The 24,815-nt window shown below is 42.4% G+C and overlaps 1 protein-coding gene and 1 pseudogene across 5 annotated transcripts in view; one reads left to right on the plus strand and one right to left on the minus strand.

Annotated features, from left to right (window-relative positions):
- TBCE (tubulin folding cofactor E) overlaps nucleotides 1–24,815 on the minus strand; it is a 127,598-nt gene that overhangs the window by 42,773 nt on the left and 60,010 nt on the right. For all 5 annotated transcript variants that reach the window (XM_063595552.1, XM_055099979.2, XM_063595534.1 and 2 more), the window contains one exon: nucleotides 8,829–8,913. In XM_063595552.1, the coding sequence (XP_063451622.1) occupies nucleotides 8,829–8,913 (85 nt within the window). The remainder of the gene's footprint in view (nucleotides 1–8,828; nucleotides 8,914–24,815) is intronic.
- Nucleotides 10,763–12,502, plus strand: LOC112441190 (chromobox protein homolog 3-like; annotated as a pseudogene).

The raw sequence follows: 24,815 nt of genomic DNA on the forward strand, positions 1-24,815 counted from the left end.
TCCAGACAATTTGTATTTGTTTGCTTATGTACCTTAATCTATGTAAATGTGTACAAATAAGTTTTGCATCTAATAAACTGTTTCTAGAGTCTCATTAATAAAATAGATTTTGTTTTATGAAATAGTGAGATCTGAAATTTTAGAAATTAAATTTCGTACTGAAATAAAGTTTATGAAATAGTATCGGTTTTCCTTAGAGGAGTAACATGGGGTGGTGGAACTAGAAATAGAAAAATTCATTTTTCAAACATTATTTGATTTCAGTGAAAAAGTGTAAAAGCTCAACTAATACATTTATAATAACGATAAATGAGAAAACAATGCAAAATGAAAATATCATGGTTTGCATTTCTGCCCTAAATTTACTTTTTATTTATTTGTTTATTTATTTTTGAGATGGAGACTCGCTCTGTCACCCAGGCTGGAGTGCAGTGGCACAATCTCAGCTCACTGCAACCTCTGTCTCCTGGGTTCAAGCGATTCTCGTGCCTCAGCCTCCCAAGTAGCTGGGATTATGGGTGACCACCACGCCCGGCTAAGTTTTGCATTTTTAGTAGACACGGGGTTTCGTCATGTTGGACAGGCTGGTCTCGAACTCCTGACCTCAAGTGATCCGCCCACCTCGGCTTCCCAAAGTGCTGGGATTACAGGCATGAGCCACGGCGCCAGGCCCTAAATCTACACTTTTTAAAACAGTGGTAATAAACAAGTTTTAAAACCATGGTAAAAAACAAGAAGTCATGAACAGATCTTTATTACTGTTGAGTTTAGTTGCAGGCAGATGAAAGGAGAGTTAGGAATGTTGTTAGGTAGTTGCAAAACGGATGCTATGCCCTTTACAGATCAAAGACTAACACTAAAGATCAATATTTTCTGGGACATTTCCAGCAGGTTTCTCAGAAAACAAAACAGCCTCAACAAATAGTGAAAAATCCTAGCTGAATGGGTGCCCATCAATAACAACAAATCTCCAAGAGGTAAACTGTAATAATTTACATAGACTCCACTGAGATTCTACATTAATATATTAAGAAACTGTATCCAAACACTGAAATTCCAAACCATGTCTAAAGAGAAAAATGTTGGTGAGGAGGAGAATACAGGGAGGGGTGTCCAAAAACGTTTCTCTTGGAAGCATTTGGCCTGTTCAGGTTCCTTCCTCCTTCTGCCTACCAATTACACATGCTGCTGGTAAAATCATCATCCTGACCCATGGCCCTTGTGGAAACAGCATGTGCTCATAAAACCCAGTTATCAAGATTCATTCTGTCCTATGTCCCCATCAGGATTGCCACATAGAATCGAAGATGCTCAGTTAAGCTTGTATTTCAGATAAACAGCAAATCATTTTTAAGTAAGTATGCCCCCATGCATGTCTCATACTTATACTAAAAAAAAAAAAAAAAAAGATTGGCTGTTTATCTGAAATCCAAAGTTCACTATGCATTTGGTATTTTTGTTTGCTGAATCTGGCAACACTACACAAAGGTAAAGGGTCCCCAACAGACTCCCAGACTTCCACAGTAAGCTTCTTTCTTGTTGGAGCTTTGGATACAAGCTACTGGAAAAGGCCAGGTCTCTGGGGAGTTTCTAATAAATACTGTTGATCTTGATACCCTGTTTGTTTCAGGAATGTTTAGTGTTCAGCAAGGTTGCATATCTAGCTGTTCATCAGGAGAGGAGAACTCAGCTTTCGTGCAGTGTTCAGCGCTGTAACATCTAAAGAGCTGACCCAGAGAGGTTGTTTTCCTGTGAGTAAAGCAGTACAGTAGATAAGCACCTTGCTGTAGACTGCTCTTTTTGTTTGCTTCTCTAATCAGCTGAATTTAATATTCATCTCAACTGCTTTTGCGTTGACACAATTATGATTTTGCTCTGATTCAAGAAAACCTTCCAAAAATGAAGCAGAGCTACCACCTTTTTGAACAGAGATGCGCCTTGCCCACATACTATCATTACATTTCCTGATTTAAAAAAAAAAAAAAATCTTCCAACACTTTACACCACACCAAGAGAATATTTTATACCAACCCATTAATGCTCAGCCAAGATCCTCAAAACACTTTACAACAGGCTTATGACACACAAAAGATGAATAAATCAAGGCCTTTCTTTTTTTAGTTTAATTTTTAATTTTTGTGGGTACATACAATATTTTGATACAGGCACACGTGTAACAATCACATCAGGGTGAATGGGGTATCTATCACTTCAAACATTTATCCTTTCTTTCAAACACTTATCCTTTATTGCTAGGGCTTTGTTTCTTAAATTGTCAACCATCCATTTCCTAAGATGTCCATTATCACAGACACAGGCTGGAACAGCACGTCCTCTCTGATGCTAAGTATTAAAGTTAGATTCTGCTCCCTAGTGTTGAAGAAAAGTCAAATTTTAAGATTTATTTCTCACCAGAAAAGAGAACTTCTACCACTGCTTGGAAACAGAAGCACTGAAATAAAAGGTGAGTGGGCAGAATACTGACACACACAGCTCTGTTCAGAGCATACTCTGGGGTTTAGGTTGAAAGAAAAAAAAACTTGAAAACCACTCTGCTGTCTACGGACAAGGTAAAGAGGACTTCAAGGTTACTTACCATATTTGAACCCCTCAACTACCCTAAAAGACAAGAAGTAGAGAGCAGGAGTACCTAGGAAGGACACGGGTGACTGGCGCACGGCCATAAATCTTGGATAAATCTTGGGAAAGTTGATTACAGAAACTGGGTCATTCTTGTCATACCCAACTAAATCAGAGTCAAGGGACCAAGGGAAAAAGTGCTCGGGGCACACAACACCTGCTCCAAGAATTCAGTTTATTACAAGCCCAGCTGCTGAGACTGCCTGTTGTAACCTGAAGCCAGTTTTATTTAATAGCTACTAAAACAATCTGCCGTGACTCTAAGACTAATCTTACCCACCGCTGTCACTCACCAATCAGAGCTTGCTAGCCAGCTCTCCAAAACTTGACTAGTGCCAATGAACTTTCTTTCAGAACAATATGTAACATTTCTCCTTTTTATAAAATGTACTAGACAGGACACGACGGGTAACACCTGTAATCCCAGCACTTTGGGAGGCCGAGGTAAGAGGATCACTCGAGCCCAGGAGTTCGAGACCAGCCAGGGCAAAATACGGAGTCTCCATCTCTACAAAAAAATCAAAAAATGAGGTGGGAGAACTGCTTGAGCATAGGAGGTTGAGGCTGCAACGAGCCATGATTGTGCCACTGTACTACTACCTGGGTGACAGAGCAAGACCCTGCGTCCAAAAAAAAAAAAAGGGGGGGGGTGCCAGGTGCAGTGGTTCACGCCTATAATCCCAGCACTTTGGGAGGCCAAGGCAGGCAGAACACCTGAGGTCAGGAGTTCGAGACCAGCCTGACCAACATGGAGAAATCCTGTCTAAAAATACAAAATTAGCCAGGCGTGGTGGCACTTTCCTATAATACCAGCTACTCAAAAGGCTGAGACAGGAGAATCCCTTGAACCTGGGAGACGGAGGGTGCAGTGAGGCAAGATCACGCCATTGCACTCCAGCCTGGGCAACAAGAGTGAAACTCCGTCTCAAAAAAAAAAAAAAAAAGCCCAGGAGCAGTTGCTTATGCCTGTAATCCCAGCACTTTGGGAGGCCGAGGTGGGCAGATCACAAGGTCAGGAGTTCGAGACCAGTCTGGCCAATATGGTGAAACCCCATCTCTACTAAAAATACAAAAATTAGCCAGGTGTAGTGGCAGGCACCTGTAGTCCCAGCTACTCAGGAGGCTGAGGCAGGAGAATCGCTTGGACCCGGGAGGCGGAGGTTGCAGTGAGCCGAGATGGCGCAACTGCACTCCAGCCTGGGCGACTGAGTGAGACTCCGTCTCAAAAACAAAAAGAAAAAATCCACATTTCTCTTTGTTCTTTGGATACACCAAAGACCATCTAGTCTGTGCGGATGCCCTGAAGTGCAATTCTTGCTTCCCAAATAAAATGTTACATTTAGACATTCATCTGCACATTTTATTTTTATTTTGACACTGTAAACCACTATTAATTGCTAATGTTACAAATATTAATTATGGGTAATAATAGCTCAGGAGACTACTATATTTACCTTAGGTTACAAAAGAGATCAGAGAAACTAAAACATGACATGAAATCATCAAACTCTAAAGGACCAGTTAAATTCCTGTAGTCCAGACCAGTGGTTCTCCACCACTTCAGACCCAATGATCTCTTTTGTATTGCCCCATAAATATCCTGAAATGGAATTCACAGATAACATTACCTACTCATATAATTTTTTAATGTCAACAAAGTGCCTATTTAAATTTTAAAAAGTTATTTATAATAAGATAATATGTACTTCAATTATGTAAATGTTTAGGCATGACAACACAACACTAGACGATATAATGAAGTAAGCAGTTATTCCAAGGCTAAGAATCCAAATACAGTCATGCACCACATAATGACGTGTAGATCAACAACGGACCGCATATGCTACAGTGGTCCCATAATCACACTGGAGCTGAAAAAATCCTATCTCCTAGTGAAGCTGTAGCTGTCTTAATGCTGTAGTACAACATAATACTCGTGTTTGTGGTGATGCTGGTGTAAACAAGCCTACTACACTGCCAGTCACATAAAAGTATAGCACATACAATTATGTATAGTACATAATATTTGATAATGATAATAAATGGCTATGTTACTAGTTTAAGTGTTCACTATACTATACTTTTTATCATTATGTTAGAGTGTACTCCTTCTATTTTTTCTTTTTTTTTTTGAGACACAGTTTCACTCTGCTGACCAAGCTGGAGTGCAATGGTGTGATCTTGGCTCACTGCAACCTCCACCTCCCAGGTTCAAAAGTGATTCTCATGCCTCAACCTTCCCAGTAGCTAGGATTACAGGTGCATGCCACCATGCCCAGCTAATTTTTCTGTTTTTAGTAGAGACGGGGTTTCACCATGTTGGCCAGGGTGGTCCCGAACTCTTGACTTCAGGTGATCCTCCTCCCTCAGCCTCCCAAAGTGCTGGGATTACAGGCATGAGCTGCTGTGCCCAGCAAACTCCTACTTATTAAAAAAAAAAAAAAAGTTAATTGTAAACTACCCTCAGGCAGGTCCTTCAGGAGGTATTCTGGAAGAAGGCTCAGGTCCAGTGCAGTGGCTCATGCCTATAATCTCAGGAATTTGGGAAGCCAAGGCAGGCGGATCACCTGAGATCAGGAGGTCGAGACCAGAATGGCCAACATGGTGAAACCCCGTCTCCACTAAAAATACAAAAATTAGCCGGGCATGGTGACATGCGCCTGTAGTCCCAGCTACTCGGAAGACTGAGGCAGGAGAATCACTTTAACCTGGGAGGCAGAGGTTGCAGTGAGCCGAGGTTGTGCCACTGCACTCCAGCGTGGGTGACGGAGCAAGACTCTGTCTCCAAAAAAAAAAAAAAAAAGTGCCGGGCATGGTGGCTCATGCCTATAATCCCAGCACTTTGGGAGGCTGAGGAGGGTTGATCACGAGGTCAGGCGTTCGACACCAGCCTGGCCAACATGGTGAAATCCCATCTCTACTAAAAATACAAAAATTACCTAGGTGTGGTGGCGCATGCCTGTAATCTCAGCTACTCAGGAGGCTAAGGCAAGAGAATCGTTGGAACCCAGGCAGTGCAGTGAGCTGAGATCATGCCACTGCACTCCAGCCTGGGTGACAGAGCAAGAATCCATCCCAAAAAAAAAAAAAAAAATTTAAAGTTTATAACATAAAAAAGTTACAGGAAGCTAAAGTTAATTTATTATTAAAGAAAGAAAAAACTTCTAAGTTTAGTGTAGCCTAAGGCTACAGTGTTTCCAAAGTCTACAGTAGGGTACAAGAATGTCCCAGCCTTCACATTCACTCACCACTCACTCACTTACCCAGAGCAACTTCCAGTCCTACAAGGTCCATTCACGCTAAGTGCCCTATGCAGGCATACCATTTTCTATCTTTTTTTTTTTTATGATGAGATCTCATTGTGTTGCCTAGGCTGGTCTTGAAACTCCTGGGCTTAAACAATCCTAATGACTCAGCCACCCAAGTAGCTGGTACTAACAGGCACATACCACCCGTACCACCCCACACTGCTTAATTTTTTTTTTTTTTTCTTGAGCCGGAGTCTTGCTCTGTCACACAGGCTGGAGTGCAGTGGCACGACCTCAGCTCACTGCAACCTCCACCTCCCAGGTTCAAGCAATTCTCCTGCCTCAGCCTCCTGAGTAGCTGGGACTACAGGCGCCCGCCACCACGCCTGGCTAATTTTTATATTTTTAGTAGAGATAGGGTTTCATCATATTGTCCAGGCTGGTCTTGAACTCCTGACCTCGTGATCCGCCTGCCTTGGCCTCCCAAAGTGCTGGGATTACAGGCGTGAGCCAACGCACCCGGCCAATTTTTTATTTTTACTGTACCTTTTCTATGTTTAGATAAATACTTACCATTGTGTTACAATTGCCTACAGTATTCAGCACAGTAACATGCTGTACAGGTTTATAGCCTAAAAGCAATAGGCTATGCCATACAGTAGCCTAGGTGTGCAGTAGGCTACACCACGCAGGTTTGTTAAGTATACTATGATGTTCACACAATGATGAAACCACCTAACAGGCATTTCTCAGAACACATCCCCTTCATTAAGCAATGCATGACTATACTGACTCAATGTCCCTGAACCAAGGCTTCCCATTAGCATTTCAGGACAAACCCTGCATCACCCAGGACTTGAAGCAATTCTTGATTTTTCTGCTCAGAGCAACCAAGACTTTGAAAATATCACTGTATCCAGAGACCATTAAAGACCATAAAATTATGGACAATTTGGGCAAGCTTTTAGAAGAAGGAAGTAGGCTGGGGTAAGTTCCAAATAAAAAGTCCTTTCACAGGGGGTGGTGGCTCACACCTGTAATCCCAGCACTTTGGGAGGCCGAGGCCAGTGGACTGCCTGAGGTCAGGAGTTCGAGAACAGTCTGGCCAACCTGGTGAAATCCCCGTCTCTACTAAAAATACAAAAAAATTGGCCAGACGTGGTAGCGTTCGCCTGTGATCCCAGCTACTCAGGAGGCTGAGGCAGGGGAATTGCTTGAACCAGAGAGGTGGAGGTTGCAGTGAGCCAAGATCACACCACTGCACTCCAGCCTTGGCCACAGAGTGAAACTACATCTCAAAAAAAAGAAAAAAGTCCTTTCACTGGAGGGTTTGTAAGGTCATGGTCCAGGTACCTAAGGAATCTGTGGGCCTGGCTAAAATATTTCTCCCTAACCATATAACCTGAACAGCTCTGAACAAATTCGGAGATGGCAAGTCTACAAGTAGAGTTGGCCTTTTAAGAACATCCTGACTTTCTAAAATTATGGAATAGTGGACCAGGAGATATGCTGTGTGGTTACCTAATTCTGACCTTCATTTTAAAGGTTAGTAAACTTGTCTTGTTCAGGACCATAAAGACTGTTAAAAGCGGGGCTGGTGCAGTGGCTCACATCTGTAATCCCAGCACTTTGAGAAGCCGAGGTGGGAGGATCGCTTGAGGCCAGGAGTTTGAGACCAGCCTGGGCAGCATAGAAAAACTTCATCTCTTTTTTTTTTTTTTTTTTTTAAATTAGCTGGGTGTGCTGGTGCATGCCTGTAGTCCCAGCTACTCAGGAGACTGAGGCGCGAAGATCACTTGAGCCCAGGAGTTCAGGGTGACAGTGAGTCATGATCATGCCACTGCATTCCAGTCTAGGCGAGACAATGTCTCAAAAAATAAACAAATAAACCAAACAAACAAACAAAAAAGACTGTTAAAAACAGACTAGAGGCCTCCTGATTTCCAGGGCAGTATTGTGTTCACTGTACCATACTTAAGGAAAAACAGCTTACTAGGGAAAGATCGTTTTGAGAAATTGAAAACTAATAAAAATCAACAACAACAACAAAAATTTAGAAGACAGGCTCTGCCTGAAGGCTCCCCAGCACCCTTTTCAGGGCTTCATGCAGTTTTTCTGACATCAGGCAATCAAAAATAATAATAGAAATGCAATGTGACAGGCCGGGCACGGTGGCTCACACCTGTAATCCCAGCATTTTGGGAGGCTGAGGCGGGCGGATCACAAGGTCAGGAGTTCAAGACCAGCCTGGACAATATGGTGAAACCTCGTCTCCACTAAAAGTACAGAAATTAGCCAGGTGTGGTCGTGGGCACCTGTAATCCCAGCTACTCAGGAGGCTGAGGCAGGAGAATTGCTTGAACCTGGGAGGTGGAGGTTGCAGTGAGCTGAGATTGTGCCACTGCACTCCAGCTGGGCGACAGAGTGAGACTCCGTCTCAAAAAAAAAAAAAAAAAAAAAAAAGACAAAGAAATGCAATGTGACATGTAACTCTTCCTATGATAAGAAATTTTTTTAATGGTGGCTCAGCATTCCACTATTCAGATGTTCTGTATTTTGTGTAATCAATTCCTTCTTACTGGAAATCTAGGCTGTTTCTCTTTTCTATTATTTACTTACTGGACTGTACATTGGTAATGAGCCAGAAAGGTTTACATTCATCCAATTTAAAGGACTGTTAAAAAAAAAAAAAAAAAAAAAAGGACGAAGAAAGCAACGCCACGCATAAGGTCAAGAGTCAGAATTTTTTTAAAAAAGGGAAAAATGCTACAAACAGCAGCAATTAAGCCACAAATAAAATAAGTGCCTTTTTGGAATACAACAAATTCCATAATATAACTACTCCATGAGCCAAACGTTTCCTCCTCTCCATCCCTCCTTATTCAAGTATTAAATATAATCTTGACTAAATGACCGTGCTGATTCATAATGAAAAGTTACCTGCATTTAAAATACACAGTCCCTTCGTGGCTCCCATCATGCTTTCCTCTCTCAGGATTGTCCCATTCTACTCCGAACCAGGGTCCTAGCAGAACAAGAAAAACCAAATGAGTAACAGATGATGATACAGGCAATGCTCCAGTTTTCTGCAAGCAAATACCAATTTGCAGCGGAAACCATATCACACAGATACCACTTGGGGAGGAGGGAAATGGACAAGTTAGCCTTATACTCAGGACTTCAATCAGCAAATGCCATAGCATGTCTGGGTGAAAAAGCCAACAAAAACCACCACTCCAGAAAACAAGAATGGCTAAAATTTATTGAGCACACTAAACAAAACTGACCCTTGAGGACATTACACTAAGAGAAATAAGCTACCATAAAAGGACAAATACCATATTCCACTTATATGAGATACTTAGGGTAGTTACTACTAAACTGTACATTCAAAACTGGTTCAGATGGTAAATTTTATGTTACGTATATTTTACCACAATTTAAAATGTTAAATTGAAAAGTGGTTAAAATGGCAAACTTTATGTTATGTATGTGGCTACAATAAAAATTAAAAAAAAAAAAAAAAAGCCCAGGCACAGTGGCTTATGCCTGTAGTCCCAGCACTTTGCAAGGCCAAGGTGGGCGGATCACCTGAGGTCAGGAATTCGAGACTGGTCGAGACTGGCCTGACCAACGTGAAGAAACCCCATCTCTACTAAAAATACAAAATTAGCCAGGCGTGGTGACGCATGACAGTAATCCCAGCTACTCGGGAGGCTGAGGCAGGAGAATCACTTGAACCCGGGAGGCGGAGGTTGCAGTGAGCCGAGATCGTGCCACTGCACTCCAGCCTGGGCAACAAGAGCAAAATTCCGTCTCAAAAAAAAAAAGGCTGGGCACAGTGGCTCACGCCTGTAACCCCAGCACTTTGGGAGGCAGAGGCAGGCGGATCACGAGGTCAGGAGATCGAGACCATCCTGGCTAACACAGTGAAACCCCGTCTCTACTAAAAAGACAAAAAATTAGCCAGGCGCGGTGGCGAGCGCCTATAGCCCCAGCTACTCCGGAGGCTGAGACAGGAGAACGGCGTGAACCCGGAAGGCGGAGGTTGCAGTGAGCCGAGATCACGCCACTGAACCCCAGCCTAGGCGACAGGGCGAGACTCCATCTCAAAAAAAAAAAAAAAAAAAAGAGGAAAAATAATTTTTTCCTTCAATTTCAGCAAAAACCCAATAAAGGTAGTCTTCAAGGAAAAAGAAAATTATACCAGATAGAAGCCTAAAGATACAAGGAGTGGGGAGATAAAAGGCAAGAAAAGGGTAAATATATGGGTGAAGTTAAAGTAATACAGACAATGTAAAGTAATAATATCAGTTCTTTGGGTTTAAAATAAACGTCGGTTAAAATGTCACACATGAGTTAGGAAGGTGATAAATGGCATGTTCTAAGGTCTTTCATGGGTCCAAAAGGAGGTATATATTATTAGACTAGATTTCTGTAAACCAGAGATGCATATTTTAATCTCTAGACTTACCTCTAAATAATAAAAAATTGACTGTGTAAGGAAAAATAAAAAATGAATAACTACTGCATAAGTTAAAACTCTCCAAACCATGTCTTTCCTCTGCTACACTATTCCTCACACTACAACAATCAGCACAGATGACTTCTGTGACCGAATGTGTGGGGGTTTTCCCCACACACCAAGCAGGGGATGCCATCTGGGTGTCCGCCAATTCAATTCTGACACTATCTGACTGGACATAGTGTCAGACCACCAGCCACCAGCCTGGGCGTCTGGAACTTCTGACCGACCAGCTTCAAACAGCTGGGGTTCCAACAGCCCCCTCTTTGTATTTGATTAATTTGCTGGAGCGGCTCACAGAACTCAGGAAAACACTTACTTACATTTACAGGTTTATTATAAAAAATATTGCAGCCCTCCCCCTTGGGATGTGGCTCGAGCTGTAGGCGCGCAGGGCCGGAGACGCTGCAGACCCGCGACCCGGAGCAGCTCGGAGGCGGTGAATAATAGCTCTTCAAGTCTGCAATAAAAAATGGCCTCCAATAAAACTACATTGCAAAAAATGGGAAAAAAACAGAATGGAAAGAGTAAAAAAGTTGAAGAGGCAAAGCCTGAAGAATTTGTCGTGGAAAAAGTACTAGATCGACGTGTAGTGAATGGGAAAGTGGAATATTTCCTGAAGTGGAAGGGATTTACAGAAAAGCTGGCAAAGAAAAAGATGGTACAAAAAGAAAATCTTTATCTGACAGTGAATCTGATGACAGCAAATCAAAGAAGAAAAGAGATGCTGCTGACAAACCAAGAGGATTTGCCAGAGGTCTTGATCCTGAAAGAATAATTGGTGCCACAGACAGCAGTGGAGAATTGATGTTTCTCATGAAATGGAAAGATTCAGATGAGGCAGACTTGGTGCTGGCGAAAGAGGCGAATATGAAGTGTCCTCAAATTGTAATTGCTTTTTATGAAGAGAGACTAACTTGGCATTCTTGTCCAGAAGATGAAGCTCAATAATTGTTCACATTGTTTTTTTATATATATTTATATATATATATATAAATTGGGTCTTAGATTTTGATTTACTAGTGTGACAAAATAACTACATCCTAATGAAAATCAAGTTTGATATGTTTGTTTTGAAAGTAGCGTTGGAAGAGTTGTTGGGGGTTTTTTGCATCCATAGAACTGGTTACTTTGAACAAATAAATAAAAGCTTTCTGTAGTTGCTTCCTTTATCAGAAAAGAACATTTGATACCATGGTATATCATTTCCTCTTCATTAAAGAACAGCTTTTCTAAATGTTGGGGGAAATGTCCATAGTCATTACTCAGTCAAAACTTGTGTTCTCATAAGCCTAAGGACCATTCTAGATTTATTACGTGTTTTTTTGTGTGTGTGTGTGTGTATCCATAAAATGCATATGTAAATTTTTTTTGTTTTTAAGCATTCACCCAAACAAAAAAATCACAGGTAAACCCATGTTTCTGAGATGCCATTATTCCAAGCAAAATAAGAGATAATCCCTTCAAGTTAAATTGAAAATTTTCCTGAAGCCATACATTTCAAGTGAAATAAGTAATTCTAGATAGGACAATTCAAATTGGATAATTTTAAAGTGTCTATAATTGCAGTGGTTTATTTGCAAAATTCCTAAAAGGAAAAATTTTATCACTGCCATCACAGCAGGTTTCCTCATCCAGATGAGGAAACTAGACAAATGCTAGTGTGTTTTAACTAGCTAAACAAAACTAAGTTAAATGAACATTTAAAAGTTTCCCTAGCGGGCCATTCCTTAGCAAAATGTTGGAATCCCTGTTGCTACATTGACTAAAAGGTCATGATGAATGGAATATGTAAGACTTGGCTCATAGAAACCTAATCAGATGGTTAGAGGTGTTGGCAGTTTAGGACCTGCTGTCATAAATGTGTGAACAACCTTTTGTAACCTAACCTATTGACCTGCATGTTTTTTCTTTACCCCAATTCATTATATGGAGGCTCAATCTTGAGTTTGCTTTACTGGTTCAGCAAAAGCCAGGAAGAACAACTTTGTAGTAATCAAAATGTTATCCAACTGTATATTGTTTACTTTATTGTAAATACTGGTGAACAGTGGTTAATAAATAGTTTTATATTCCTTTAAAAAAAAAATTGCAAAGAATCTAGATGAAGAGGTGTGCTAAGGCGAGGTACAGGGGAAGGGCTGTGGAGCTTCCAAGCCCTCCATGGATGCAAGAACCTTCACAGATTCAGCTATCTAGAAGTTCAAAGACATCAGCATTCCTGCCTCTAGTGTAGAGGGGTAGGAGCCTCTCCGGGAGGGTCTTATGACCCACAGTCAGAATGGTGGAAGAAGATTAGAGTTCTGCCTTGGGGCAGGAGAATGGAGGGCAGGAGAGAGATCCTGTTTCCTGAGGCCTGACACACCAGTATTATAACAAAAGACTGTAACAAGAGGTATGGGAGTTGAGAACCAGGAACCATGAACAAAAACCAATATATATCATACCACCACAACTCCAAACTAATGGAGAAGAAACACAAGGTAAAAATAATCATCTCTAGGCTTGGTGGCTCATGCCTGTAATCTCAGCACTTTGGGAGGTGAAGGCAGGTGGATTGCTTGAGCTCAGGAGTTCGAGACCAGCCTAGGCAACATGGCAAAACCCCGTCTCTACTAAAAATACAAAAAAATAGTTGGGCATGGTGGTGCATGCCTGTGATCCCAGCTACCCAGAAGGCTGAGGTGGGAGGATCGCTTGAGCCTGAGGTATGGAGGTTGCAGTGAGCCAAGGTTGAGCCACTGCACTCCAGCCTGAGTGACAGAGAGAGACTCTGTCTCAAAAAAGAAAAAAAGAAAAGAAATAGTGGCTGGGCACGGGAGCTCACGCCCATGATCCCAGCACTTTGGGAGGCCAAAACTGGCTGATTGCTTGAGCTCTGGAATTTGAGATCAGCCTAGGTAACATAGTGAAACCACATCTCTACAAAAACTACAAAAATAAGCCCGGCTCAAGCGATTCTTTTGCCTTAGCCTTCCGAGTAGCTGGGACTACAGTAGCTGTAGTCCCAGCTACTCGGAAGGCTGAGGTGGGAGGACTGCTTCAACCCAGGAGGCAGAATTTGCAGATAGCGCCACTGCACTCCAGCCTGAGCAATGGAGTAAGACCTTGTCTCAAAAAAAAAAAAAGAAAACACCACAAATAATCATCATCGTCATCCAATGAAGGGAGAAAAAAAGGAACAGAATGTCAGCAAAACAAACAAAAAGCAAGTAGTAAGATGAGAGATATAAACCCAAATTATCAATAATTAAGTAAAACATAAATAGTATAAATGCTCTCATTAAAAGAAAACATTTTCCAATACCCGGGCACGGTGGCTCACACCTATGGTCCCAGCACTTATGGAGGCCAAGTCAGGTGGATCACCTGAGGTCAGGAGTTTGAGACCAGCCTGACCAACATGGCAAAACCCCATCTCTACTAAAAATAGAAAAATTAGCCGGGCGTGGTGGTGGGCGCCTGTAATCCCAGCTAGTTGGGAGGCTGAGTTGGGAGAATTGCTGGAACCCAGGAGGTGTAGGTTGCAGTGAGCCAAGATCGCACCATTGTACTCCAACCTGGGCAACAAGAACAAAACTCCATCTCAAAAGAAAAAAAAAAAAAAAGAAAGAAGTAAATGTTATCATCATAGAAACTATCAGAATGGGTTGAATTGATGGATGCTACAAAGAAGAATGCACAAAATAAGGCCATTCTCTCACACTGCAAAGCACAAGTCATTTTTCAAGCCAAAGCAGACAGAAGGAGCAAGGCCAGCATTCAACTGTGATTAGCTGTAAGTGTGACGAAGAATATCTATGGTTTAGCAAGCTTTTCCCCTGGGGCCAGTACATTAATGATAGAGGAGCAACTACAGAAACCAGTATGAGTAAGAGAGTGGACAGACGTGGTATAAGGGTATACCTCACCAGTCAGATCCCAGGAATGTGTAAGATCCAGATTTTTGCTTTCTACATCCAGGGCGAACAAACCCTGATAGCCTCAATTTGAAAATTCCAAATGCACAAAATACTGAACCAGACACTAGCACACAGGTTTATTAATTTACAATGATAAATAAAGCTGTCACACAAACCTGATTACTCTGGTCAACCTAATTTGTTTCCTATTCTCCATGGACTCAAGCCACATGAAAAGCCAATCATAATCAGGCCCAACTTCACTGACATCACAAGAATTAAAAATAATTAATCCATCACAAAGGTTCTGCATAGCGAAAGAAACAATCAACAAAGTGCCGGACGCGGTGGCTTACGCCTGTAATCCCAGCACTTTGGGAGGCCGAAGCGGGTGGATCACAAGGTCACGAGGTCAGGAGATCGAGACCATCCTGGCTAGCACCACGGTGAAACCCTGTCTCTACTAAAAAATACAAAAAATTAGCCGCGCATCCTGGCGGGCGCCTGTAGTCCCAGCTGCTCGGGAGGCTGAAGCAGGAGAATGGCGTGAACCCGGGAGGCGGAGCTTGCAGTGAGCCCAGATCGCGCCACTGCACTCCAGCCTGGGCGACAGAGCAAGACTCCGTCTCAAAAAAAAAAAAAAAGAGATTGAGACCATCCTGGCCAACGTGGTGAAACCCCGTCTCTACTAAAAATACAAAAATTAGCTGGGCGTGGTGGCACACCCCTGTAGTCCCAGCTACTCGGAAGGCTAAGGCAAAAGAATCGCTTGAGCCAGGGCGGTGGAGGTTGCAGTGAGCCAAGATGGCGCTACTGCACTCCAGCTTGGAGACAGAGCGAGACTCTTGTCTCAAAAGAAAAATAAATAAATAAATAAACAAACAAACAATCAACAAAGTGAAGAGACAACTCACAGAAAGGGAGAAAATATTTACAAACTACTCATCTAATAAGGGATTAATAACCAGAATATAATAAGGAGCTCAAACAATTCAATGGGAAAAACATCTATTAATCCGATTAAGAAATGGGCAAAAGATCTGAATAGACATTTCTCAAAGGAAGGCATACAAATGGCAAGCAGGTACATGAAAAGGTGCTCAACATCACTGATTATCAGAGAAATGCAAATCAAAACTACAATGAGATATCACATCACTCCAGTTAAAAGGGCTTTTATCCAAAAGAGAGGATATAATAAATGCTAGAGAAAAGGGAACCCTCACACACTGTTAGTGGGAATGTAAATTAGTACAACCACCATGGAGAACAGTTTGGAGATTCCTCAAAAAACTAAAAATAGAACTGCCATATGTTCCAGCAATCCCACTGCTAGTTATATACCGAAAAGAAAGAAAACCAGTATATAGAAGAGACATCTGCACTCCTATGTTTACTGCAGCACTATTCAAAATAGCCAAGGTTTGGAATCAACCTAAGTGTCCATCAACAGATGAATGGATAAAGAAAATAAACACATAAGGGCCGGGCGCAGTGGCTCACGCCTGTAATCCCAGCACTTTGGGAGGCAGAGGCGGGCAGATCATGAGGTCAGGAGATCGAGACCATCCTGGCTAACATGGTGAAATCCCATCTCTACTAAAAATACAAAAAATTAGCCGGGCGTGGTGGTGGGCGCCCGTAGTCCCAGCTACTCGGAGGCTGAGGCAGGAGAATGGCGTGAACCCAGGAGGCGGAGCTTGCAGTGAGCCGAGATCGCTCCACTGCACTCCAGCCTGGGCGGCAAAGCGAGACTCTGTCTCAAAAGAAAAAAAAAAGAAAAAGAAAAAGAAAATAAACACATACACAATAAAATACTGTCCAGCCTTAAAAAATAATGAGATCCTGTCATTTGCAACAACATGGGTGGAACTGGAGGTCATTATGTTAAGTGAAATAAGTCAAGCACAGAAAGACAAACCTCACATGTTCTCACTTACTTGCAGGAGCTAAAAAAATGAAAATAATTGAACTCATGGAGATAGCGAGTAGAACGGGGCTGGGCACGGTGGCTCATGCCTGTAATCTCAGCACTTTGGGAGGCTAAGGCAGGTGGATCACCTGAGGTCAGGAGTTCGAGAGCAGCCTGGCCAACATGGCAAATCCCCATCTCCATTAAAAATACAAAATTTAGCCAGGTGTGGTGGTGCACACCTGTAATCCCAGCTACTTGGGAGGCTGAGGCAGAAGAATTGCTTGAACCCAGGAGGCGGAGGTTGCTGTGGGCCAAGATGGCACCACTGCACTCCAGCCTGGGCGACAGAGCGAGACTCCACCTTAAAAAAAAAAAAAAAAGAAGAAGAAGAAGAAGTAGAATGATGGTTACTAAAGGCTGGGGGGCTGGGCAGGGGGAGGGAGTGGGAATGGTTAATGGGCACAAAAATACAGATAGCATAAATAAGATCTAGTGTTTGATAGCATGACAGGGTGACTACCATCAACAATAATTTATTGTACATCTTTATATAACTAAAAGGGTATAATTGGGCTGTTTGTAACAAAGAGAGAATAAATGGTGATGGATACCTCATTTACCTAGATGTGATTATTATGTATTATATGCCTGTATCAAAATCTCTCTTGTACCCTATAAATATATACACCTACTATGTACCCACAAAAATTAAAAGAATTAATCCAACAATCCAGAAATCATCCTCCTTGGTATTTACCCAAATAAGTTGAAAATTTATGTCCACACAAAAACCTGCACACAAATGTTTAAAGCAACTTTACTCATAATTCCCCAAACCAGAAAACAAAATATCCTTTAGTAGGTGAAGAATAAACCGTGGTACATCCAGACAATGGAATAGTAATCAGCATTACAAATATATAAGCTGGCCTGGAACTGTGGCTCATGCCTGTGATCCCAGCACTTTCGGAGGCCAAGGCAGGAGGATCGCTTGAGCCCAGGAGTTCAAGTCCAGTCTGGGCGCCATAGGAAGACCTTGTCTCAACAAAAAATTAGCAAGGTATGGTGGCTAGTGCCTGTAATCCCAACTACTCAGGAGACTGAGGTGGGACGATCACTTGGGCCCCAGAGGTTGAGGCTTCAGTGAGCTATGATCATGCCACTGCACTCCACCCTGGGCTACACAGCAAGACTCTGTCTCAAAAAATAAGGGCTAGGTGTTGTGGTTCACACCTGTAATCCCAGCACTTTGGGAGGCCTAGGCAGGCAGATTGCTTGAGCCCAGGTGCTAAACACCAGCCTGGCAAAACCCGCTCTCTAAAAAATACAAAAAATTAGCTGGGCATGGTGGTGCACATCTGTAGTCCCAGCAACTTGGGAGGCTAAGGTGAGAGAATCACTTCAGCCCAGGTGCAGAGGCTATAGTTACAGTGAGCTATGATAGCACTACTGAACTCCAGCCTGAGCAACAGAGTGAGAACCTGTCTCAAAAAAAAAAACAAAAAAAAAACAAAGAAATTATCAAAAATTATCAAATGTCTATAATAAAATTCATTACAGGCCAGGCATGGTGGCTCACGCCTGTAATCCCAGCATTTTGGGAGGCCGAGGCAGGTGGATCACGAGGTCAGGAGGTCGAGACTATCCTGGCTAACACGGTGAAACCCCGTCTCTACTAAATATACAAAAAAGTAGCTGGGCGTAGTGGTGGGCGCCTGTATTTCCAGCTACTCGGGAGGCTGAGGCAGGAGAATGGCGTGAACCCAGCGGGCAGAGCTTGCAATAAGCTGAGATTGCACCACTGCACTCCAGCCTGAGCGACAGAGCGAGACTCCGTCTCAAAAAAATAAATAAAAATAAAATAAAATTTGTTACAAATTTTAAGTAGGGCTGCATCCTAGTAATAAGTAAACTACAATATGCACCCTGAAATCACTAAATGAAATAAATAACTTAATTACCTACTTAATTACACTACAATTTTCACCTAAATACCACGGTGTGTCTGTCAAAGGCAGGAACTTTGGTTTGATATAATGTTTAGATGTTCCCCTAGGCAACAGTCAGTAAGCTTAGCTGTTTCCTTCATCCACTCCCAGAACATGAAAACATATCATGTCATTACCATATTAAAATACATATATATCTATTTGCTCTGCAGGAGGATAAAGGCATGATTCTTCTGAAAGGTGTATACAACTGCTAAAAGAACATCACTGCTGTACATACTTTATGAAGAGATTTGCTACCAGACTACCTGTGTCAACTCTATTCTCCAGGTATTATTATTTCAATATATTTCAATACAGTAAATGAAAAAAAAACATTTAAAACTCTGGAACAAGAACAGCAATAAAACAACAATAATAAGATATAATCAATAAATACTATTTTTTTTTTTAGACAGTCTCACTCTGTCACCCAGGCTGGAGTGCAGTGGCGCCATCTCGACTCACCGCAACCTCCACCTCCTGGGTTCAAGCGATTCTCCTGCCTCAGCCTCCCAAGTAGCTGGGATTACAGGCACGTGCCACCACACCAGGCTAATTGTTTGTATTTTTAGTAGAGACACGGTTTCACCGTGTTAGCCAGGAAGGTCTCGATCTCCTGACCTTGTGATCCACCCACCTCGGCCTCCCAAAGTGCTGGGATTACAGGCGTGAGCCACCACGCCCGACCATTAAATACTATTTTTTAAAATATCTCTAGCATTATAACTCAGTATATAAATAATGTGAAAAGCCAATTGTAGGTAAATAAATGCTACAGAAGTCTTTATAAATAAACATTTCATTTTGGTGAAAAATAAAGTGTAACCACAGGAAATGGTGGGATAAAAATTAGATTTTTCTCTATATGGGAAGCTAAGAAACTCATGTCTAAAATTAATCAAGAAAAAAGCTAAAGCAGAATTTTTTTTATTAATTTTTTTAGAGACAGCATCTCACTCTGTTGCCCAGGCTGGATTATAGCTCATTGCAGCCATGAACTTATGGGCTCAAGCAATCCTCCCACCTCAGCCTCCCAGTAGCTGGGACTACAGGCCTGAGTCACCATGCCTGGCAAATAATTTTGTTAAAAGACAGCAGATTAAAAGAGCATGTGACTACCCCATCTTAAAATCTTAAAGAATGGACACCACTTTGGACTAAAGGATTAAACCAAGATGTGAAATAGAATCAAGTTTTTCAATAATCTGGATTTACTGATTTAAAACAATTCTGGGCCAGGCAAGGTGGCTCAGGCATGTAATCCCAGCACTTTGGGAGGCTGAGGTGGGCGGATCACCTGAGGTCAGCAGTTCGAGATCAGCCTGGCCAACACAGTGAAATCCCATCTCTACTAATAATACAAAAATTAGCTGGGCATGGAGGGGGGTGCCTGTAATCCTAGCTACTTGGCAGGCTAAGGCAGGAGAATTGCTTGAATCCGGGAGGCGGAGGTTGCAGTGAGCCAAGATCCCACCACTGCACTCCAGCCTGGGCAACAAGAGCGAGACTCCGTCTAAAAAAAAAAAAAAAAAAAAAATTCTGTTCAGCAATTTGACAATATGAATCACAACTTTCTTTTTTCTGAAACAGAGACTTGCTCTGTCACCCAGCCTGGAGTGCAGTGGCACAATCACGGTTCACTGCAGGCTCAACTTCCTGGGCTCAAGCAATCCTCCCATTTCAGCTTCCCAAGTAGCTGGGGCTACAGGCACATGTCACCATGCCTGGCTGATTTTTTTATTTTTTATTTATGTACTTATTTATTTATTTATTTATTTATTTTTGCTAGAGACAGGGATCTTGTTACGTTACCTAGGCTGGTCTCAAACTCCTGAGCTCAGGCAATCCTCCCTCTTCAGCCTCCCAAAGTGCTGCAATTACAGGCATGAGCCACCATACCCAACCTATGAATCACAATTTAAACTGTACAGTTTTGTAAGAAAACGTTTTTTTTTTTTTAGAATTACAATGTAAAGTATTTAGGAATGAAATGCTACTCCGTATATAATTTAAAATGCTTAAGCAAAAAATAAGAGATGGGCCGAGTGCAGTGGCTCACATCTGTAATCCCAGCGCTTTGAGAGGGTGAGGTGGGTCGATCACCTCAGGTCAGGTGTTCAAGACCAGCCTGGCCAACACGGGGAAACCCCATCTCTACTAAAAATATAAAAATTAGCTGGGCATAGTGGTGCAAGTCTGTAATCCCAGCTTCTTGGGAGGCTGAGGCAGGAGAACCGCTTGAACCTGGGAAGCAGTGGTTGCAGTGAGCAGAGATCGTACCACTGCACTCCAGCCTGGGTGACAGAGTAAGACTCCATCTCAAAAAAAAAAAAAAAAAAAAAAAGGAAATGAAGCAAATATGGTAACATGTTAACAATTGTTAAACTGACATGGCAAGCATATACAGGTGTCCATTATACTATTCTCTCTACTTTCTTTGTCTACGCTTTTTTTTTTTTTTTGAGATGGAGTCTTTGTGGCCCAGGCTGGGGTGCAGTGGTGCAATCTTGGCTCACTGCAACCTCCACGTCCCAGGTTTAAGCAATTATCTTGCCTCAGCCTCCCAAGTAGCTGGGATTACAGGCACCCACCACCACACCCATTTAATTTTTTTTGTACTGTTAGTAGAGACAGGGTTTCGCCATGTTGCCCAGGCTGGTCTCGAACTCTTGACCAAGTGATCCACCTGCCTCCCAAAGTGTTGGGATTACAGGCGTAAGCCACCACGCCTGGCTTATTCTCTCTACTTTCTATATTTTTGAAACCTTTTCTTTTTTGTATTTTCTAATAATAATATAAAAACAACTCATATCTTCCTTAAATCTATTCTACTTGTAGGAATTAATCCAACAGATGCAGCTCTGTCCTTTAAAAAGGCCCAGAAACGAAGACCAACCCAGTAGCAATGAACACCGCTGCAGCCCATACTGTGGCCCCTGAATGATATTTGCCAGCAAAAGAAAGAAAGAAAACAGCAAGAAATGTAAGATGAACCTTTACATGATAGCTTCCTTATCATATGAGGAAAGTTTTTCCAGCTTCTAGAGGCTTAGAGGCTGCACACTCCTTAGCTCATGACCCTCTTCCATCTTCAGAATCAACAATGGCCAGCTGAAACATTCTCACGTCACACTGACACTGCCTCTTCTGCCTCCAGCTTCTACTTTTTTTTTTTTTTTTTTTTTTTTGAGACGTTTCACTCTTGTAACCCAGGCTGGAGTGCAATGGCACGATCTCAGCTCACTGCAACCTCCGTCTCCCAGGTTCAAGCGATTATCCTGCCTCAGCCTCCCAAGTAGCTCGGATTACTGGCATGCACCACCACATCTGACTAATTTTTGTATTTTTTTGTATTTTTAATAGAGACAGGGTTTCACCATGTTGGTCAGGCTGGTCTTGAACTCCTGACCTCAGGTGATCCATCCGACTTGGCCTCCCAAAGTGCTGGGACTACAGGTGTGAGCCACTGCGTCTGGCCTAGCTTCTACTTCTAATGATTCTTGTGATTACACTGAGCCCAACTGGATCAACCGGATACTCTCCCAATCTTAAAATCAGCTGATTAGCAACCTTAATTCCATCTATAATTCTAATTCCCCTTTGCCATGTAACCTAGCAAAATCAGAGGTTCTGGGGACATCTTTGGGAGGCTATTATCCTGCCCACCACAGTATATCATCTTTATTCCATCTAAACAGTTTAAGATGTAATACTTTTTAAATCTTTGTATGATGCTATCACAGGAAATAATATCTCCAAATACAAGAAGCCATTTGCAGAACATTAGTACAATTGCATTTCTTTTCTTTTCTTTTTTTTTTTTTTTTGAGACAGTCTTACTCTGTCACCCAGGCTGGAATGGAGTGATGCCATTTCGTCTCACTGCAACCTCCTCCTCCCATGTTCAAGCGATTCTGCCATCTCAGCCTCCCAAGTAGTTGGGGCTACAGGAGCGCACCACAAAACCCAGCTAATTTTTTTTTGTATTTTTAGTAGAGATAGGGTTTCAACATGTTGGTCAGGCTGGTCTCGAACTCCTGACTTCAAGTGATCTACAGCCTTGGCTTCCTGAAGTGCTGGGATTACAGGCATGAGCCACCACGCCCAGTCCGCATTTCTTTTTAAAGTAAGTTTTAAAATGTTTATTTACAACAATATGCACGATTAACTGGTCTAAGTGCTTTAAACATCTAACTGATTTAGTTGTCATAACAGCCCTACAACATCCAGTGAAGTAACCGCAGAAATTATTACTAAATCTGTGTTCAATTTCTCTGCATCTCAGTACCAATTCCAAAAGATGACCTCTAAACGAAATGCAGGCCAGGCGTAGTGGCTCACACCTGTAATCCCAGCACTTTGGGAGGTAGAGATGGGTGGATTATGAGGTCAGGTGTTTGAGACCAGCCTGGCCAACATGGTGAAACCCCGTTTCTACCAAAAAAACCATGCAAAAATTAGCTGTGTGTGGTGGCAGGTGCCTGTAGTCCCAGCTACTCGGGAGGCTGAGGCAGGAGAATCACTTGAACCCAGGAGGCAGAGGTTACAATGAGCCGAGATTGTGCCATTGCACTCCAGCCTAGGCAACAAGAACGAAACTCAACCTCAAACAAACAAACAAAAAAGCTTAAATTTACAGTAGCTCCCTCTCTGCAGAATTACAATTTTCAAGGGAGAAAAAAGCACTTACCTGATAAAACATGCATGAAGAAAGTGTCACATTCACAGGCAATTTAATAAATAAAATTTAAATAAATTAAAAACTTCATGTTTGCTAAACTATCATTAAAAAACTTTTATCTATATTACTGTACTAGTGATATGCCACCCTGTCTTCAAGAATTGGGACTTCTCTCCCAAGAGCTGGGAGGACTGGCTTTTGGTAAATAGCCCTCAACTGTCTGCCCTCTTATGGAACTGTCTACTGTAGAAAGCATCTTGCCCAAGGGCACACCCCATTCCTAGGGTCAACAGAACCCAGTGACAGATCATCACTAATGTATAATGACCCAGCCCCTCATCTCAACTAGGAAAGACTCTGAAAGGCCACTCTATCTTCAGAGCACCCAAAGGAGACAGCTGAAATATTTGTTGAGGCTGTACCATAGCCCAACTTAGCCCTCTGCCCAACCTTGCTTACTCTCTTTCCTCTTCCATGAGTACTGGTCCCAAAGTACTCCCTAAAAAACTTTCTGAACACTAAACTTTCTAAGTGTACATCTCTAGCTAAGTCTGCTTCCCAGAGAATGTGAATATTGGAAATTTCCAAGTACCGGACATTGATTGACTTGCAGACAACAATTTGGCAACATATGTCAAGAACCTGAGAATATTCACATTCTTTAGAAGTAACAGAGTAGGGCCAGGTGCAGTGGCTCATGCCCGTAATCCCAGCACTTTGGGAGGCTTGGGCAGGCAGATCACCTAAGGTCAGGAGTTCGAGACCAGCCTGGCCAACATGGTGAAACCCTGCCTATACTAAAAATACAAAAATTAGCTGGGTGTGGTGGCGGGTCCCTGTAATCCCAGCTACTCGGGAGGCTGAGGCAGGAGAATCACTTGAACCTGGGAGGCGGAGGTTGCAGTGAGCCAAGATCATGCCATTGCACTCCAGCCTGGGCAACAAAAGTGAGACTCCATCTCAAAAAAAAAAAAAAAAAAAAGAAGTAACAGAGTAGAAAGGGCATGGGCAATGAAGGATAGATTCAAATCCCAGCTCTGCTATATAAAAGTTTTGAGACCTGAGACTTGGTCTTCTTGTCTATAAACATAGGAATAGTAACATCTATATTTTAAGGTTGTTATTGGAATATTCAAAGTTGAGAGCATGCTTTCAAGTGTCTGGTACACAGTAATTATTCATTAAACATTACTTTCTCTTCCCATTTACAAATAATACCAGGAAAGTAAAAACCCTTGCCAGATTAAGTATATGTTAAAGACTTCCACAGCCTCCATGAAGGCAGAGTCCACATGTATCTTGTTCAATGGCTTTCACCAAACCTTATTGTGCATCAGAATCCCCTGGAGGGGCTGCTCTGTCTATGGAGTAGCCATTCTTTTATTCCTTTACTTTCCTAATAAACTTGTTTTCACTTTACAGACTGGCCCTGAATTATTTCTTGCACGAGATCCAAGAACCCTCTTTTGGGGTCTGGATTGAGACCATTTCCTGTAACATCTTTCTGGTAACCACTGAAGGGACAATAGTGTGGAAACCCCTGACCCAAAGGCTAACTTTGGGTAAATGGTGGGTCCAGTAACATCTTTCTAGTGAACCGCAGAAGAGACAATACTGAAGAAACCCCCTGACCCAAAGGAAATAGACTGCAGCACTGATTGGCCGACCTGAGAGTCAAGGAAACTCTTCTTTTGAGCTATTTCCAGCTTTCAACAATTGAGTAGGCCGGGCACGGTGGCTCATGCCTGTAATCCCAGCACTTTGGGAGGCCAAGGCTGGTAGCACCTGAGGTCAGGAGTTTGAGACCAACCTGGCCAACATGGTGAAACCCAGTCTCTATGAAAAATACAAAAATTAGCCAGGCATGGTGACAGGCGCCCAACTATTCCAGAGGCTGAGGCTGGAGAATTGCT

Source organism: Pan paniscus, chromosome 1, assembly GCF_029289425.2.
Source record: "Pan paniscus chromosome 1, NHGRI_mPanPan1-v2.0_pri, whole genome shotgun sequence".
NCBI lineage: Eukaryota > Metazoa > Chordata > Mammalia > Primates > Hominidae > Pan > Pan paniscus.